The sequence below is a fragment of the Thamnophis elegans genome, chromosome 4 (genome assembly GCF_009769535.1).
Source record: "Thamnophis elegans isolate rThaEle1 chromosome 4, rThaEle1.pri, whole genome shotgun sequence".
In the NCBI taxonomy this organism is placed as follows: domain Eukaryota; kingdom Metazoa; phylum Chordata; class Lepidosauria; order Squamata; family Colubridae; genus Thamnophis; species Thamnophis elegans.
Window position 1 is genome coordinate 31,895,229 of NC_045544.1, and position 20,204 is coordinate 31,915,432.

Sequence of the window (20,204 nt, forward strand, 5' to 3'; positions counted from 1 at the left end):
TCTGATTCTATCTTGTACTGCTGAAGACAGGCAATTGTGATAACCATTAAAAAAAAATCAAACTATATAATAGAGCAGTATATTTATGGGGCCAACTGAAAGACTGAAAGGTTTTGAGACCTCCAGAATTTCTTGTCAGGACAAGGAAATAAAGGAAAGCAGGAGTGGAAAGAGACTGAAATTGAAGTGATGGAATCTGCATTTCGTCCTACGTTTTGGCATGTGTAAACTGGAGCTGCTGCATCCAGATTATTGCAAGACAATAGAAAGAATTCCCTGCATATTGTTCTTATCATCTTGTGATTGTTAGGTAGCAGCTGGCATCGATAATGACTTGACATTCTCTGTCTTGAATTTAAAAACATTTATATAAAAACATTAGTAACTTCAGCTCAAACCATATAAGAATCCACCGCAAAAGGTCTGGAAAATGTCTGGTACATTCTGTTTATGTACACTATTTAACAATCTAATTACACATAAGGTAGTTCTCGACTTACAACCACAACTGAACCCTGAAAATTTCTGTTGCTAAACAGGACAGTTGTTAAATGACTTATCCCCATTTTACGACCTCTCCAGAGTTGTTAAGTGAATCATTGCAGTCGTTAACACAGTTGTTAAGTGGAATCTAGCTTCCCATTGACTTTGTCAAAAAGTCACAAAAGGTGATCACATGACCCCAAGACACTGCAAGTGTCACACATACACGCCAGTTGTCAAGTATCCAAATTTTGTTGACGTGACCATGGGGATACTGCAATGGTCATAAGTGGGGAAAACCGCTCATAAGTCACTGTTTTCAGTGCCGTTGTAACTTCAAATGGTCACAAGACAAATGGTTGTAAGTCAAAGACTAGTTTTATACTATTGCCAGTGTACTACACATTATTAAAAGCTGGAGTAGATGCTGAACATAATGCACATACTTTTTTATATTAGAGTGCTTTAATGTATTGGTTTCATTAGACCTTTTTCTGTTGCCTCCATGCACTTGTAATGGGAGCCTTGGGTTCCACACTGAAAGTGGGTTTGCTTTTAGAGGCACGAAAACCCACACATACCTGTCTCCAGTTTCAAGAGTGCCAAACATGGTCTCTCACAAAAAAAACCAGAGAGTTAGGGTAGGATAGAAAGTATTGGCTTATTCTGGAGAAGCTGATAGAGGGTTGATAGCAGGAGAAAAAGTCCTGTTTTAAGGACTGGTTAGTCCATTAGCCTCTGTTTCCCTTCCAGAAGGAATAAGACAATGAACTAAATTAGCAAAGCCTGAAGAATCACCAAAGGTCTTTGCTCAGAATTAATACGATGTATCAGAATACATGCAATGGTCATGCAACATCAGTCATGAAACAAAGTACAAGCGTCCTTATGGAGTACCTAAAGCCTAATCTCATAAAATGGTGTTTTTTTTTTAAATTTCTGTATGTATATCTATGGAGATTCTCAATCATCCAGATTCTAGTTGTTCCAAAGGTGCTGTTAAAAAAGCAACTGGACTTTGTTTCCCCCACCCCCTTCTGTATATACCAATTTCCAGTTCTATGATTATTATATTATGTTTTCATTTGTTCTTGGTTTTCTTGACAATCTCTGCATGTTTTCTTCAAAATGTTCCTAGGCTCCTTTCCCCCAAATTTGCTAAGGTGTTCAATTTTGTAACAAGAATCGAAGAATATATACATTTTCTAGATTGTGCAAGTTATTAAGATATTTTCAAGAGTGTTACTTTTACATAATCTGATTTCAGTTGTGTTCTTCCAACCATATTAAAGCTACATCAAGAGGCAGTATTTTCTTCCATCTGCATAATGCTGATATCTAGGACAGGGTCGTGAAAGTTATAGAATGCCTGTTTCTTTTCCTTAACTGATGGCATTGCTAGGTAAGAGACAAAATAATAGAAAATGCAACTTGCATCTTCCATTTACAGAGAAATCACTGCAATACAAGGTGAGTTGCTATATTTCTGCACTGCCATACTTCTTCCTGAAATCATGAGTTTCTTCTTTGTTTCTTCTGATGCTGGTTGCTGCTGATATAAGGAATTCTGAGAGAGGCTTTCAAAATAAGCAGGCAGAAAAAGCAACAGGAACTCTGAAAGAGAACCTTTTCTCTGAGTGTGTCTCAAAAATTATAATTCACATTACTCCATCTGCTAGCTAGTTGACTCAGAAAAGTATCCTGAACAAGGAACTAGTTTGTATGTCTCCCTTCTTGAGAAAGCAAAAAAAAAATGTTCCAGTTACACGGCACCATGGACTGTCTATTAGGATGTTGCAGATAAAATCACACAAGCTGGCTAAAACCAAAAGGATGATTTCATCAATCAGTGCCACATGCTCCTTGGTTTAGCATTTCCATTTTCTCCAGTGTTGCATCACTCTGTGCTGGAAGAGATTTTCTGAATGGCTTTTTTTGGTGACATGGTCATCTAGTGCTGCAGCTTCTGTCCACGTGTTTGTCAATGGTTTTCCAAAGTGTTTCTGGCAGCATCAGTGTTAACACACCACTCAAGAAGGCCATGATTCCAACAATCAACTACAAGAAAGAAAATGGCATTCAAATGAGGATGTTAGCCTGATAATGCAATAGAATACTATACCACTGAAATGCACTTATTGCTGCCACTATATATTTGGATACTGATACCTAGAATCTCATTAACAATTCTAGGTGGCTTTTATACAACCAGAACTGGGACCAGAATTTTTGTTGCTAAGCAAGGCCAGTGTAAGTGAATCTTCCCCGATTTTGCAACCTTTTTTGCCACAATTGTTAAGCAAATTCTGCATTTGTAAATCGTGTGATCATATTAAGTGATTCCCTATTGACTTTGCATGTCAAAACTGTCTGGGAAGGTCATAATGAAGATCACATGATCCCGGGATGCTGCAAAAATCATAAATACTGTACATGCAAATTGCCAAGTGCCTAAATTTTGATCATGTGATCACAAAATCTACTAATGCAGTAAGTGTGAGGCCCACTAACTTTTTTCAATGCCATTGTAATTTTGGACAGTTGACCAACAAATGGTTATAAGTCTAGGACTATCTGTTTATGTCCAATGCAAACTATTAAAGCCCAGCTGAAGAAACTTTTGAACTATTTTTTTAAAAAAATCTAAAAATTTTGGCTAAAAGGAAGTATTTTAATCTGTTCTTAAACCACCACAAATAGTCATCGGCCTCAGCTCCAATGCAATGTCTAAATCAGTTTTCTCCTTTAAGCTTTTAATGTTCTTCCTACATTGCTTTATTTATTTGGGATTTTTATGACAGTAGAAACAGTTGTTTAAAAATATGATCATAATGTAGCTTTTTCAAATTGTTCATATTGTGTTTCAGTAAAATGGCAATAATTATACCATTTAATCATATGTAAGAACAGCAAAAGCTGATTAAACTAGCAATGTTAAAATAAATTGCCAAATGTGTGGCAGCTAATAAAATCAAGGAAAGATAAACAAAGAGTTAAATTTCCAGCAAAAACTCATCATGCTGGAGGTTTGCTAATCTCTGCTAAAGTTAATTCTACAAGTCGGCACTGTTACCTTTGTCCTATGGCTGAAAGCACACCAGTATAATCCATGTTATGATCAGTAATACATTCTCAGTGCAAAGATATGAAGGGCCTATACAATAGCAATGTTTTTCAAACTTGTCAACCCCCAGGGCTGTGGCCTAGAGGTGGAGCTTTCACCTCACAATCAGGAGGTTGTGAGTTCAATCCTAGATAGAGGCAGATGTAGGGTCTCCTGCTTGGGCAGGGGTTGGATTAGATGACCTGCAAGGTCCCTTCCATCTCTGTTACTCTATTAAGATGCATGGACTTCAACTCCCAGAATTCTCCAGCCAGCCAAGAGACTTGAAGTCCACACAATTTAAAGTTGCCAAGTTTGAAAATGTCTGCTGTAACGTTAAATGTTCCCAAACCTTCAAATCACATCTACAGTGGAACTGCATGTCTAACCATTGTATGTTTCCTAGCTAGAATTATCCCTCTAAAAATAAAGGTTAGGGCAGACAAAACATTGAGAGAGAAAAGTACATATTAGCCCAGCCTTCAAGTGAAGGATAAATCAATTTAGCAGCTGGTAGTTCTCAGACCCAGACTTCTAAAAAAATGTTGTACATTTTAGTTGGGTGTTACTCTTAGGTATGGCACCTACCTGTGGGAAGAAGATCCAAACACTTGACAGATAGACACAGAAAGGTTGCAACCACACTCCCAACTCGGCACATCATGCTCCCACTTCCAACAGCAAGGGACCTACAATACCAAAAATGGTACTGTTCACTTGAATTGTCCAAATTACATGGCAACAGAAAATATTTTCCATAAAGTACTTGATATATTAATAGTGTTAACACTAGCTGTAAAGAGGGGGGGAAACCTACCGTACAACTGTTGGATAGAGTTCTGCCGTATACAAATAGATAAGGCCAAATGCAATTCCTATTGCAAATTTTCCCGCCATGTTTGCTGATATACTCAGAGTATTGAAATCCTGTTAAGAAGAAAGACAATTGTAAAGCATGTGGAGATGGAACTCACATTTAATTTTATCCTTGTTTACCAGAATTCATGTAAGACTTCTAAACATAAAGAATCCATGTTGTTTATCCGATTCACACTGACAAGAGTCAAGCTTTCTTTATTCGATTCCAGTTTTCTGCATATAAACCCCATATTTCAGAACTAATTATCTCCAGAAATCTGTAATCTCACACACACACACACACACACACACACACACACACACACACACACACACACACATATACACACCATTCTCAGAATAAATCCTTGAAGGCAGTTTTATTTGATCAAATTCCCAACCCTAAGTAAGATTTATTAGTGACTATCCTGGGATAATATATGTCTTTGTGTGTGTTTGTGTGTGTGTGTGTGTGTGTGTAAAACAAATATATAATAGAACAAAACACAAATATATCTATGTATGTGTGTGTGTGTGTTTTGTTCTATTATAGTGTCTACAATTTTGACTTGTAAAACCCTCCCAGAGTCTTTTGAACTATATAAGCTAGCAAAAATGTAAACTAATAAAAAACACCATCATAAGCCATCAGCCATTAGAAGAACTATTTACAACAAGTTTAGCAATTGAACTGCTCTTGCAAGATTTTACAATTTCATTTTTAAAGATCCCTGTAAACATGTTCATAGGAACATTACATTGACAAAGAAATGTTAATTCACTTCAAGTGGCAAGGGACTATTTTGGCTCAATATGGGAAACCAATAAAGCATTGCAAATGAAATACATCAATGTGATCCTATAAGATCCAATAAGATCTTGGTATGAGTCACTCACCTGAGGTATGAGCATCACTATCCCACAGATCACTGCACTCATGATGAGGAATGGGATCAAGGTGTTCCTTCGCCCTATTTTGTCCATTCCCAGGCAGGCAATGGCATATGCTGGAAGCTCCACAGCACCTGCCATTAGAAAATTAGTATTTTTTAGAAAGTTCTTAAGAGCATAAAGATGCAACAACATTAATGCTTTCCTGCAGTTTTTCTGTTTCCAATAGAAATAGCTCTTTTTCATTCAATTGTCTGAAGTCCTTGCATTTCATAAATGGTTTCATATCCCCAATAAATATAAGTTGAGTTTTTCAGCCTGCTTTTTTGACTGTTTTTTCTAAGCGTATTGGTGCAAGTCCCATAATTCCTACCCCACAAAAATGCTGACTGAGGATTATGGAAGTTGGAATTAAATTTTAAAGATTGGGTTGGCGGAAGTTAACATAGGCAGATAAACCTTCTATGTCTCATTCTTTTTCATCCTCAAATGGGAGTAACAAGATTTGGCCTATTTTTTTTTTTTAGTATTTTATTGTCACTTATAGGCCGCCCTTTTCCCTGAGGGGACTCAGGGCGGCTTACAACTCATGGGAAGGGAGTGCAAGACAGAACGTAAAATAATATGTGGGTACAAATAAAAATAGCAATAAAAACACAACATTCATTCAACATTCGGGTGGGGTGTATGAAGATCTTATCCCCAGGCCTGACGGGATAGCCAGGTATCTCACAATGTTAGTGCAAATATTGTATGCAATTTACAGAAATGCACTTGCCACTAATGAAGATGCTTCATCTTTCTTACCTCTACAATGTGTGTTTTTAAAGAAAGGAACTCTTCAAGACTCAACCATTTCTTTGGACATAACTTTGTAATGGTGAGTCATATTGTAATGTTTACTTAGTGTGGAAGGGAAACACTTTTAAATATTTCAATTGATTTGTATTCATATGCTGATCCTGAATGATCCCAAATAACAAGAACAATCTATGTAAACTGAACAATTTTGAGGCCCACTAATTTCAATCGAAGGTATCTAAGTACACTTTGAACATTGCCCAGGAAGATTTTAAAGATCCTTCTCTTGTCTGAATCATAACCACTGGGTTAGTATGATTTCCTCTGCAATATAGTAAAAAAACCTTTCTCTGGAGGTTGAAAATCAGCCCTACAAACAAACTGGAAGTCACAATTCCCAAATTTCCAGGTTCCACATAGGCCCATTTTTCACCCTCCGGAGGCTTCAGGTAAGTTCCTGAAGCCTCCGGAAGGCGTCTTGGTGGGGGGGAGGCTGTTTTTGCCCTCCCCAGGCTCCTAGAAGCCTCTGGAGCCTGGGGAGGGTGAAAAACTGCACCAAAAGTGGGAGGGTCACGGACATATAAGGTGACCAGATGTCCCAATTTTAGCAACAGTTACAATTTATATTTGTAATTGTAGTTATGTTGAATAAAAATATTACAATACTATTTTTGCGTTGTTGCTCCATATAAAATTTTTAATCAAGCCCCCCCCCCCCCCCCGGCCAAAGGTGTCCCTCTTACCAATCTGAAAATCTGGTCACCTTACGTACATAGCATTATGTAATTGTACTTTTTAATAAAATTACTATTAAAACTATTTGCAGGAGAATATGTTGTGTGTGTATGTGTGTGTTCAGAGATATTAGTTGCATTGCTTTTCAGTAAACAAATGGAGAGAATTCTTTGCTTACTATACTTCTCCATACATGGCCAAATGTATAAATATAAATATAATATAATTTTATCATATTTGATCTATATCTTGTTATTGTATTCTGTTCCAATCTCATTTAGACTGTATTTTATTCCAATTCCATTTTACATCATATTTTATTCCAATAACATTTTAAATTGTATTTTTATCACATTCCATTTTATATTGCTTTTATCAAATTTTAGTAATAATTTGTTTTCTGGAACTTTGCACTTTGATATGCCCAAGGGCTCATCAATAAAGACTCAATATCAATGTAAAAGGGATGTCTTAATGAAAACCAAATCTTTATGAGGAACTCTTAAGTTCTTAATAAGAGGCCAGGCTATCCCTTCCAACTTTCTTCTAGTGACCCCAGTCCTGCTTGAAATTTTATTCATTACAATTATTTGTATTCATGAATCACATGGTTACACAATTATCTGACTAACCCATTTGTGTAAAGTTAGTTTACGGAATGGCTACCATCCTAGCATGGACCTAGGCTTGGAAATAACCGGCAACAGTGATAATCCCTGGACATGTACGGTTGTATTTCTGTTCCAAGTGCAATAAGTTACATCAAGCAATATTTACCTATGAGAAACAGATTTAAAAATTCATTGCCTCCAAAGTTCACAGAACTGAGGGAGAATACATAATATCCTAAACTCCAGTGAACCAAATCAGCCAGACTGTAATGGTCCTTCTTGTGATGTGCAGTTACGGAATAGATCTAAGACGTTGTGCTTCTTCATGGGAGAACTGTCATGATTCCCCATTCTGCTATTGATAAGATCATCTTGCATCGGGCACAGTTCAGCAATTTTACAAGGAGTGCTTACTTTATTCCATCTTGCCATTACATTAATTAATTTTTGTGCTTCTTCATATCTTTCCTCTGTGAGCAGCCAGAAAAGTGTCTCTGGGAGCATCCAGCAGCACAAGACAAATGGGAGAGTTGCTACAGAAAGGCAGATCTGATAGACCCACCAGATCCGTGTCAAGTAGCCCACAAGAGCCACTATCATGATTCCCACAGCAAAGAAAGCATGGATGTGCATGGATGCCCAGGTGCGGGCTTTGATGCCCGTGTATTCAGTCACATAAACAAACACTACCACCAAGTAGCCACTTGAAACCTAGAAGGTGGAAAAAGACAGGTAAAAGAAAATAGCTCAGTCTAGTTTCCCTCTAATATTTTTTTTTTGTAATTAAAAAAATGATGGTCAGGGATGGTATATGCTCAAAACAGGAAGGCACCTTTCTTAACAGGGAAAGTGAGGCTACAATACACAGGTCTGCAAAAAAATTTCCAGAGCTGTTTTGGTTATTCCACGTAATCATGTTTTTGGTGCACTGAATCCAAAAATGACCTCCATTTTGTCATAGGACATCACGTTTCCTGACAATTTAGGTAACTATGTTAAATAAGGCAATACCTCAAAATAAATATAAATAGACTTATAAATTAAAGTTTTATTGTAATATTTCATGAAAATCCTTTTTTGAACTGAAATGAGCTCACCTACACACACTAAACTCGATTCTTCTTCCTTGTGAGGCTCCTCTTGGTGCATTTACGCTTGTGAGTAGCATCTGGAATGTCTCTCTGAAGCATCCAACAGTAGTCTGCCTTCATTGTAATGCTCCATTTTCCCTGGTATCTCCTTTCCATCTCTTTAATGTCTTGGTGGAATCGTTCACCTTGTTCCTCACTCACAGCTCCCAAATTTTCAGGAAAGTAGTTAAGGTGGGACTGGAGGAAATGCACTTTCAAACTCATCAGGCAACCTAAAGCTTGAAATGCTTTCAGCATTCTTCCGACGATCTTTTTGTAGTGAGGATCTTTGTTATTGCCTAAAAATTTCTGTATGACTTCTTTAAAGGCAATCCACCCTTCTTTTGAGATCCGTCATGGTATTGACAAACTCTTGATCAACTATAAGCCTTCTAATGCCTGGTCCGACAAACACACCTTCCTTCAACTTTGCCTCCAACAGGCATGGAAGCTTGGTGACCAAGTATTTGAAGCATTCTCCATCTCTTGGAAGTGATTTTACAAATTGCTTCATCAATCCCAATTTTATGTGGAGAGATGGTAGAAGAACTTTATGGGAAGGTTTCAAAGTTTCCTCGGAGGACATTTTTTTTCACCGACTGTTAGCACCCTCGACTGCCAACTCTTCTTGGTCCAGGATTTTGTCGGTGTCGACTGTCCCTTAGACACAGAAAGTAGGGTATTTGGTATACCCAGCTTGTTGTCCGAGCAGCATGCACAAGACCTTCAAGTCCACACACACTTGCCAACCATGGTCTTCATATTAAGTTTACAAAGAACCAATTCCAAGTTCTCGTAGGTTTCCTTCAAGCGTACAGAATGACCTACAGGTATGGAAGCGTAAAAACCGTGTGGAGTAAAACTACTTTGAGACTTCTTTTTGAAGAATCTATAAAAGACGCCATTGCTCTGAATCATATTGGATTTTAAATTGACCCATCAGACCTTCGACATCGATGCAATAAACCAACTTGTCTTCCTGGGCAAAGTAAGGAACAAACTCCTTTTCACGATGTCTTGACCATGAAGATGACACTCCTGGCAACAATAATTCCTGCTTTTCAGCCTTGATCCAAGTAACTCAGCAGCATCTTTGGGAAGATCAAGTCTCTTACCAAATCATTCATCTCCTCCTGAGAAACAATTTTGGTCTTGTATCATCTTCAAAATCAGAACTTGATTCATCATCTGGTTCAGGTATGACTTCACCTTCATCGGAGCTAGGTATCTCTTCCAAGATAGCAGGGAGCTTGGGTACTGGTATATCTGTGCCATGGGGGATGGGACGAATTGCTGAGTGAAGATTGGGGTATAAAATGGAATGCTTCCATTTGGATTTCCCTTTCAAATCTCATGAACAAAAGCCATCACTATGGTTCTTTTGCTCTCGCCATACCATAGGAATTCCATAACGGAAAGATTTTTTCTTACACTTGAACCAGTTTTGGAGGTCCTCAACACACCGTTTGCACACTTTATGAGGTGCCCAAACTTTATCTTGATCTCCAATTTTTAGTCCAAAGTATGCAAAGTATACTTTTTTCACAAAGTCTGTAATATTCTGCTGTTGCTTCAACACTGTATATTCACCACAGATGAAACAGAAACTGTCTGGCGAATTAATACACTTTCGCGGTTGAAGAATGACGAGCTAACATGAATTGCGATGAAAAAGTGTGAACAGCCTAGAACCAAGAACATGATGATGATTCATGCACAAATGTGGCATGCAGGAGAGAACAGCTCTGTGTCTGAACACGAGACATCACAGTGCTGGCCACGCCCCCTGCACTGACCAGAGATGCTGCTATCTGCCCTATGTCTCCCTCCCACTGGATTCTTCAGGAAGATTAACCCCCTTCTACCATTTGAAGCATATACTTAAAACTTACTTAGCTTATGTATATATTGCTGACCATCAGATTTACAGTGCTATATATTTTTTTACATAACTCGGGCAAACCCTTTAAGGTTTTTTTTGGCATTTTATATCTTAAATGCACTTATGTGAATTAATTAATAGTAATTGGACTTTAAATTTGGTTAAAAACCCATAATATAAAAAATGCCAAAAATTAAAAAATGATAAATTTGGGAGACCATTTTGCTATGTTGTGGCAAATCATGGTACCTAGGAGTTTTTCAATATTTTATTGTTTTCAGCACACCAAAATGCATGGACATTAGATGAAATAATCAAACAGCTTTTTAGTTGCAGAGCTGTGTAATGAATGACCAATAATAGTGAGCATGCACGATATTATGAGAAGTGAAGTGGGTTGGTATCTAAATTGAATAAATACTGGAAACTAATGTGGACACAATCCAGCCAAAGGATGCCCAGGTAGCAAAATATAACAGCATGGACCTAGGGCAGAGAACCAGGTCCAGATTCAGATTTGATGGTCATGAGATTGTCAGATGAACTTTGGCCAATCAGTTTCTCAGGACAGAGCTTTCCCCATAGAAAAGAAGTTAGGCAAAATGATTTAAGCATAGGACAGCCCACATTCACATCCCTGAATTCTTGCACAATACAGGAATATATAAATAGGGGGGGGAAATATCATCTAAGATTCCTTATTTAGGAGAAAGGAAGTAAAAAATTTAACAACTCTGCCCTTAACTCTGGCTGGATTGAGACCATGTCCATATTATAGCACTTAAACTATGCTGTCCATTATTATTTTTTTTGAAGGAAAGTGCCTGAAATGTAATCTTTATTCTATTTATTGCATTTTACCTTAATAGGATTAGATCCATAATAAACAATTTTTTTAAACTCTAAACACTGTTTTAACTTGGTTGGGAAGTGCAGCAACTTCTACTTTTTGTAACATCAGCTTTAAAAAAAAGTAATGCAAATATTTTCACATGAAAGAAGATAAGCTTGTATTCTTACCATTGCAAGAAGGAAACGGACAATCACAAAACTGCTGTAGTTAAACGTGAACGCCACAGCAATGCCAAATATAAACTGTCCAGTGCTTGTGATCCACAGGATGTACCGTCTTCCCAATCTGTAAATAACAACTGTAATAATAAATATTGCAGACATTCCATTGGACAAATACGCACCTGAACTAACAAGAAACAAGGATATCCCACCAACCCTGTGTTCACTATCAAATCTCTCTACAATCTTTGGAAATGTTATCTTGGCTTCCAACAAATTACAACAGTGAGCAATAGCAATAGCACTTAGATTTATATACCCTTCATAGTGTTTTACAGCGTCTCTAAGCAGTTTAGATATTCAGCATATTGTCCCTAACAATATACTGCTGCATGCTGCAACAATGCAAATAGACTAGGATTCATTATATCACCATATTTTTTAAACAGAAGGGTTTATTTGATAGACCCATAATAACTGTGTTTATATCAGAGTATATGTTCAAAAAGCTTTGAAAAGGTTGTCTTATTTATATAGGGGGGGGGGGCAAAAGATGCAAGGGAAAGAAAAAACAGAAGAATCTACAGCAACCTAAAATAACTCATTAAATTGCTGTAATAATGGAACTACCAATAGTTGCACATATTTAGGGTCAGTTACCAAATCAGCTTAACAGCGAAACAATTAATAGTAAATGCACAAGTTACTTGAAAGAGAAAAAATTGAACAAAAAACAGGAACCATATTTAACCAAAAACAAATTAAAGACAATCCCCCCCAAAACAACGAATAGGGGAAAAAACTGTGTCCTCTATCTATTTATCTATCTATCCATCCATCCATCCATCCATCTATGTCTGTCTGTCTGTCTGTCTGAAAGCATACAAACCTACACATATTCACACACAGCCATTCTCAGCTCAATCCAGCTCACAGAGTTGTAGTTGTGGGGGAAAACAGGAGGCAGAAGCAGCAAGAATGGAAATAAAACAGAGAAAGGGATAGCTGTGCTAGAAGGAAAAAGAACTGATATAAAACTGGGAAAGGACTTAGGCAAGGAAGGATATCAGAGCAAGAGAAGTCCTGTCTCCACATTCTCAGAAAGGGTTAAAATTAATTAGGCATGCAGCTCCTAATTGCTAGGCTATCTAATCCCTCAATCATTACTCCTCAGCCCATTCTTTGTTTTCAACACAATCTTCTGTTCTTTTCAGGAGTGTAACAGCAACTCTTCCATTTAGAGGTAACTACAGTATTGTCAATAGACTTTTTCCAACATCAAATGAAGATTATGGCAAGATCCTCCTTAGTGTCATATAAAGGTATTTATATTAATAAGCTTAAATGATCACACTCTTCTCTATGACAAATCCTGCTTCATTAATACTACTGTATTGCTTCTCAGCCTTTTGGCTAAGATCAAGTATATACTTACTACCGTAGAGTACATTATTATTACAGAACGATATAAACTATGCAATGTTACACTGTAACTCACGTGCAGTATTTGGGTTGTACTCTTTAAAAAATTAGCACAAATCCAACTGGTATTTTACCAGTTAATATTAATGAAATTCCTATTACCGTAATTTTTATTCAAGTAGAATATCAAACGTATGCTAAATATACACCCATTTCATCAAGGAATGAGGATGTCTTCTTTGGTTAGAATGTTGGTCTACAGCCAGGAGATTGAAGTTCAGGTTTATCTCCACCCCAGACTGGAGACCAGTCCCTCCTTCAGCTCAACTTCTCCCACTGGTTTGTTGTGGAAAAATACTGGAGGAAAGAGTGTCCTAGGTTACTGGAGAGAAGATGCAGTACAAAAATAACAAATTAAAATAAACAACCAATGTATTATCTGGCCGTGTACTAATAACACCAGAAAATTCTTACAGGCATGAAATCATTCCGTAATAATAATGCTCTTTTACAAGGAACTGGTCTTATTTTTCCCATCATATTTAACATAAATATGTTCAGAAGATCCAAGTTCATTTTTAAGATTTCTCTAAAAAGCTTACACTACTCCTTCACAACTGAAGCTTTTATTCCAATCCAGCAACAGCTTTTACTTGTAGAATCCCTTATATACAGTAATAAGCACAAATTATGCATACTTCTACATCTGCAATAGACAATGTCTGGCATTCCAGATATCTGGCCCCACTAATGTCCATACTTTCTAGGGGTGCTGAGAATGGTACTTCAGTTGCATTTGGAGAACCACAAGTTGCCTAGTCCATTCTAGAGACTGTAAAATGTGTGATTATAAGTCTATATTTCTACCCTGAGCACATTTGATACATATGCCATGAATATAAATATTAAGCGGGACACGGTGGCTCAGTGGCTAGGACACTGAGTATGTCGATCAGAAAGGTCGGCAGTCAGCGGTTCGAATTCCTAGCCTCGTGTAACGGAGTGAGCTCCCGTTACTTGTCCCAGCTTCTGCCAACTACCAGTTCGAAAGAAAATAAAAATGCAGGTAGAAAAATAGGAACCACCTTTGGTGGGAAGGTAACAGCGTTCCGTGCACCTTCGGCATTTAGTCATGCTGGCCACATGACCACGGAGACATCTTTGGACAGCGCTGGCTCTTCGGCTTTGAAACAGAGATGAGCAGCACCCCCTAGAGCTGGGAACAACTAGCGCATATGTGCAAAGGGAAACCTTTACCTTTACTATAAGTATTATCCTCAATGTTATTGTTGCTGCCAAAATTTTAAGCTTACCATGGAGAGTCACTTCCTTATGTCAGAGAACTGATGGTGGTACCTAACCTGGCAATGAAACAACTATATGGAAAAAAACCAAAGCCAGAGCACACCAAGAACCCAATAGAATGATGAACCTCATTTTGATATGCTGTCAAAATATTGCCTTTGCAGAATGTTACACTCGGCAGAACACCATAGCCCACAGGCTCATGGCTCTGCACATACATTTTCCTCTTGTTCTTGCATACCCTTGAAAAGACTTCTCTACTTTGTTTTTCCCTGGTATCTTTGTTTAAAACTTACAGCAGGCACCATCCTTGTAGAGGCATGTGCTGCCCTGGCAGCAAATTTATATAGTGGAAAAAACAGCTACATCAAACCATAATGGTGTTGTAATTTGTGTGTATGTGTGTGCCAGGAAGATTTATGAAGTTTTACCCAATAAAATCAAAATCAAGAATTGGTAGGCTATGAGCAGAGAAAGAGGAGTCAATTAACATTTTGAGTCCTCTGCATTTCTGAATATCTTTCATTTTTTGTTTTTGTTTTTTAAAAAACCAGTATCCACTGCTGTGTTAAGCAACCTTAAGACAGCAGCAGGACCCTGGTCATATTTGCATAGCAGGACAAATTTAGTCTGGGCTGTCCCAGATAATAAGTCACAATGACAGGGACATTAGATCATGTTAACTTGGTAGCAGCCATCTTCAACAGCATCCCAGCCATCTGAGTAGCCAGCTGTTACAAGCCTCCTGTTGAAATCTTTGTGGGCCTTGACTTGGAATATCTCAAAAGTTGGGGTGGCTTAGAAAGACACGAGAGAAAGTGGTTCCTAAAAGCACTGAAGCTCCAGGCTTTCAAGCCAGATGCAAGTAAAGCTAAGCAGAGTCAACATCTAGAAAGTGTTTACTTTTCCTACAAAGGGTCAGAAATTGAATCCATGTTTATTTATTTTTTCTAAAAGTTATGCCGCTCTCTGCTTTTTGCTGCAGGGATGTATCAGCAGGGAAGAAATCCAACTGATAGCAGAGACAGATGTGTTGGAAGGAAGGCACAGCTCAGTTAGACCTTACTGATAAAAAGAATTCATGCAGCTGAATTTCCATCTGACTTAAACCAGATTCTATTATTTACATTTGCAATCGTAGCAATTAGGAATTGATTGTAGCCCAATGGGAAACAATGCTGCTTTTGCACAAACAGTGTTAAATGGTTTAAATAAAACCCTAGGTACATGCAATTTTAGAGGTGAAAGTTTTCTTTACTTGCTACTTTAGATTAACTTAAATGTAGAATGTAAAGATGAGCAGCAAATTTCCTTAGAAGCTGAAGGCCAAAAGTCAGTGAAGACAAAATAGGTCAGTAACAGAGAAAATGCTGCATTAGAAAGCACCTGTACTGTTATTTGTATTATGTCAATTCAACTATCACTCCAATATGCTCTGGGAAGTATAAAGGAAGACATTTTCCCAAGGTAAATGAGCTCAAGAGCCAGGAGATTCCTCAAGTCCTCCAGCAATTTTTTGCAAACCCCATACTATACCTGTCAGCAAGATCTCCAAAGATTACAGCTCCAACAAGGACTCCCAGCATAAATGTTGGCTGGGTTAATTTTGCAAGCCATTCCTGCTGACAGACCAAATCCCACTCGGTTACAATGGTGCTCTGCCAATTGGTGTGATCGTAGATGTATCCATCAGTACAGTGAAAATCAGTCTTGTTGCCGCTATATTCATAAGTAAATCCTGAGGCATTTTCTCGTTTAGACCTGCTGCATTGATTAAGCTCCCAAATGTCTCCATTTTCCAATTGGACCAAGATGTAGTTTTGTGTTGATGTCCACAGACTCCAGGCATCCTCTATGTTTGAATGAGATGAATTGTAAACGAGGACACGACTCACATTTCCAGCAATGTTACATACAAACTTTGGTGTTACAGCCAAGAAGACAGAAGACAGATAATGGATGCCGCAAGAAATAGATTGGAACACAGAGGCAAAGTAAACCAACGCCTGGTATCTGCAAAGGAAGACAGAAAATTCACAATATTTGCCATCTGCAACTTCATTACTTCAGAAATAGTCCTATTTATTTTGCTACTAATATGATTTAGTGCAGGTTTTTAAGTACAGGATTAGTACTAGGAGGTGTGGGTGGGGGTCAATATAACTAGTACATCATGGGAGCACATGGTAAAATTATATTGCCATTTTGTCAAATATTTTGAAAACAATTGAAAGAAAAATGATTGTTTTCCTGGATCCAAATTCCAACCTAAAGTGCAAGCAGAAAGGCAGCAGGGAATATTTTCATAATATTTACATGAGGGACTGGCAAAAAGCTTTTGCTGTAGACTTTTAAAAAATTTCCAATTAGTTTTTATTCTCGTAAAATGTTGTCCAAATTTTTGCTTTTATTAAAAAAAAGAGTAAGATTTCATAAAATGGATTATTTGCACAAACATTCAGTATGCTTTGTTTAAACCAAATGGATAAAAATATATAGAAAAAGTACCTTATTTTTCGGAGTATAAGATGCACCTTTTTCCTGCAAAAAAGAGGCTGCAAATCTGGCTGCATCTTATACACTCAATACAGCCTTTATTTTTCCTCCTGAAACCCTGCCCCTTCACCAAAATGGCCATGCAGAGCCTGTAGAAGGCTTTCAGATAGCTCCTGGGGGCTGGGGAAGGCAGAAAGGAGTGAAAAATGGGCCGTTTTTTGCTCAATTTTGCCCCCCTCCCAGGAGTACTCTATAAGCCTCCTAAAGGCTATGCATGCTTTTTTTTTTTTTTTTACGAAAACCGGCCTGTTTTTGCAAAAAAACAGGCCATTTTTGGGATATTTGCAGAGTGCAAAAACTTTTTTTTAAATTTGCCTCTTCAAAACCTTGGTGCGTCTTATACTCCAAAAATACAGTAAATTAAAACATCTGGCATTCTGTGCCGAAAGAGAAAAGTCTGTATCTAACTGAAGTAAATATCAAATTTGATTATGACAAAATTAACCTCACCCATTATCCAGATACCAATTTAAAAATTATTTTTCTTCTTTTTGATATGAACATGTATCGGACACAGTATCCATAACTTGTAATATTGATCTTCCTCAGGCTCAAGAAAAGGTGGAAAAAGTCTCAAGATTTAAGATCCAACCTGCTGAGGGATAATACTATACTACAGCCATGTCCTCAGTAAACTCTGGCACCTCCAGCTGTGATTTGTGCTTTTCCACTGCTGCGCTACAGCCAAAATTCAACCAGAGCAAGTTTCCCAGTCATTGCATTTTCACGCCAAGAAATACTTGAATTTCCGAGACTCTAATGATCACGTAGTTATTAAAAATTGTCAAAGTATTACAGAATTAAAAGATAAGAAACAGTGTGATCACTGTTTAATGTCTTTATACAACTGCTCCTATATAAACAATGGTCCCATGGACAATTAAAATTCTTTGAAAAACTAACAAGGACTCATAGCAAGCGTGCATGCCTAATTTCCAAGGATCAGCCAGTTTCTGAATATAGACAACTCCATGCCTTCTACAGCAGGACAGGATGGAAAATAATCATGTAGTGATGAATTTTATGCTAATGTGTTTGTACAAGGGCACAACACTGTTAGGTACATTGGGCATAATAGTCATTGAAGATTTAAAAAATCTTATTAGCATTTAAAAATTATTTCTTGCTTCACCATAAATGGGGAAAAACACATTACCTTCATTCTGAAAGATCAACATGTGGAAGTCCAAATGATTATATTGAATAGATAGATAGATAGATAGATAGATAGATAGATAGATAGATAGATAGATAGATAGATAGATAGATAGATAGATAGATAGATAGACAGACAGACAGACAGACAGACAGACAGACAGACAGACATGGAAAAAACAGACAGACAGACAAAACATGGGAGTTGAAAGGGATCTCAGAGGTCTTCTAGTCCAATCCTCTGCTTGAGCAAGAGATGCTATACATTTCATACAAATGGTTTTTTAGTCTCTTTTTGAAAGCCTCCAAATGATGAGAGTTGCACCCACAACTCCTGAAGGTAAGATATTCCATTGGTTGATTGCTCTCTAATATCTAGTTATGTATTGTAGATTGTTACATACATACATACATACATACATACATACATACATACATACATACATACATACACATACATAGTTATGTATTGCAGTGTATGTATTATGTATACACATATACTTAAATACATTGGAGATACAGATAGATCTCAGAGGTGGGTTGCTGCCGGTTCGGCCCAGATCGGCCGAATCGGCAGTGGTGGGAGGCTCTGCCCAAACTGGTAGTAAAAGAATTAGCAACCCACCTCTGATATATCTCCTATGTATGTATTTATGTATATGTTTATAACACACACACACACACACACACACACACACACACACACACATATGGCAGCATTCTTATCTTACACACCCCAAAGTAGTTCAAATTCAGTAAGGCTTCCCTTGCTATACCTGTCAGCAGCCCTTTTAAAGAGCTGCACCTTTTCCTGGACTTACATGGTATCTGTGCCAGCATAGGGAAATATACATTTGAGTTCAGTTGGCATTCGGAAGGCCATGACAGGGTGCCTTCCATCTACCCAATGAGAATTTTTCTTGAGTGGTCCATGCAGCATTCCCAGGGAGGGATCTTTTCCAATAACCCCTACAGTTTATAAACACGGGAGAAGCTCAGCTGATCTTGCTCTCACTATTCTCTTAGCGATGAACTCCAAATGTGTTCCCAAATCCAAGAGCTTATTCAAGAAAGAAACAACAAGTTAATTGCTATATAATGCTTGGCTCAGTTCTCTTGAATTTCCCTTTTGTTTAGAGCAGTGTTTTTCAACCACTGTGCCGCGGCACACTAGTGTGCCGTGACATAGTGTAAGGTGTGCCGTGGGAAAATTACTTTATATATAGTCAGTTTAGTTTTAGTTTTTTGTTTTTTTTTTAGTTTTATTAAACATTTATAGGCAGCCCTTTTCCCTGAGGGGACTCAGGGCGGCTTACAATAATAGGGGAAGGGAGTGCAGGACAAAAACACAAAAGAAAATGTGAGTAACAAATAATTAGCAGTAAAAACACAACATTCATTCAGCATTCGGGAGGGGCAAAGTAAAATCTTATCCCCAGGCCTGACGGGATAGCCAGATCTTGAGGGCTGTGCGGAAGGCCTGGACGGTGGTGAGGGTGCGGATCTCCACGGGGAGATTGTTCCATAGCGTCGGAGCTGCAACTGAGAAGGCTCTCCTTCGCGTAGTCGCCAGTCGGCACTGACTGGCGGATGGAATTCGGAGGAGGCCTACTCTATGCGATCTGATGGGACGGAGGGAGGTAATCGTCAGAAGGCGGTCTCTCAAATAGCCAGATCCACTACCATGGAGCGCTTTATGAATGGTAAGTAGGACCTTGAAGTGCACCCGGAGATCAACAGGTAGCCAGCGCAGCTCACGGAGGATATAGTCAATATAGGCACAGAGTTAAATTTTTTTAACATTTTCTAATGGTGGTGTGCCTCGTGATTTTTTTCATGAAAAAAGTGTGCCTTTGCACAAAAAGGTTGAAAAACACTGGTTTAGAGCAGTGTTTCTCAACCCCAACAATGCTGGCTGAGGAATTCTGGGAATTGAGGTCCACATGTCTGAAAATGGCTGAGGCTGAGAAATACAGCACTGGGTGTAGAGATTTGTTGGTTTAATGAAGGATTTTTCTCTATAGCAAGATTATACTGTTAAGCAGCTATCTTTTCTATCCTAGGGATTGACACAAGGTTTATAAATTTTTGAACTGCTGACTTCAAGGCAAGAACATTGAGAGCATCTTCCTTTCTATTTCCAAAAGCTTGGCTGAAGAGAGATGTCCTTGGTAGAAGGGCAAAGATTCTGCAGCTACACAGACAAGTCTTATCCCCGCAGTCTCTTTTTAGTGGGTCTTCATGGAAGAAAATATGCT

The 20,204-nt window shown here is 38.0% G+C and overlaps 1 protein-coding gene and 1 pseudogene across 1 annotated transcript in view; one reads left to right on the forward strand and one right to left on the reverse strand.

The window, feature by feature from the left end:
* Nucleotides 1-949: 949 nt before the first annotated feature.
* SLC22A16 (solute carrier family 22 member 16) overlaps nucleotides 950-20,204 on the reverse strand; it is a 29,480-nt gene continuing 10,225 nt past the window's right edge. Inside the window, 12 exon segments of the mRNA XM_032215348.1 lie at nucleotides 950-2,399; nucleotides 2,402-2,477; nucleotides 2,479-2,541; nucleotides 4,175-4,219; nucleotides 4,221-4,275; nucleotides 4,404-4,513; nucleotides 5,342-5,469; nucleotides 7,649-7,723; nucleotides 7,726-7,773; nucleotides 7,776-8,193; nucleotides 11,515-11,632; nucleotides 15,772-16,248. Of these exon segments, the coding sequence (XP_032071239.1) occupies nucleotides 2,326-2,399; nucleotides 2,402-2,477; nucleotides 2,479-2,541; nucleotides 4,175-4,219; nucleotides 4,221-4,275; nucleotides 4,404-4,513; nucleotides 5,342-5,469; nucleotides 7,649-7,723; nucleotides 7,726-7,773; nucleotides 7,776-8,193; nucleotides 11,515-11,632; nucleotides 15,772-16,248 (1,687 nt within the window). The 3' untranslated portion in view covers nucleotides 950-2,325.
* Nucleotides 12,902-13,051, forward strand: LOC116508538 (annotated as a pseudogene).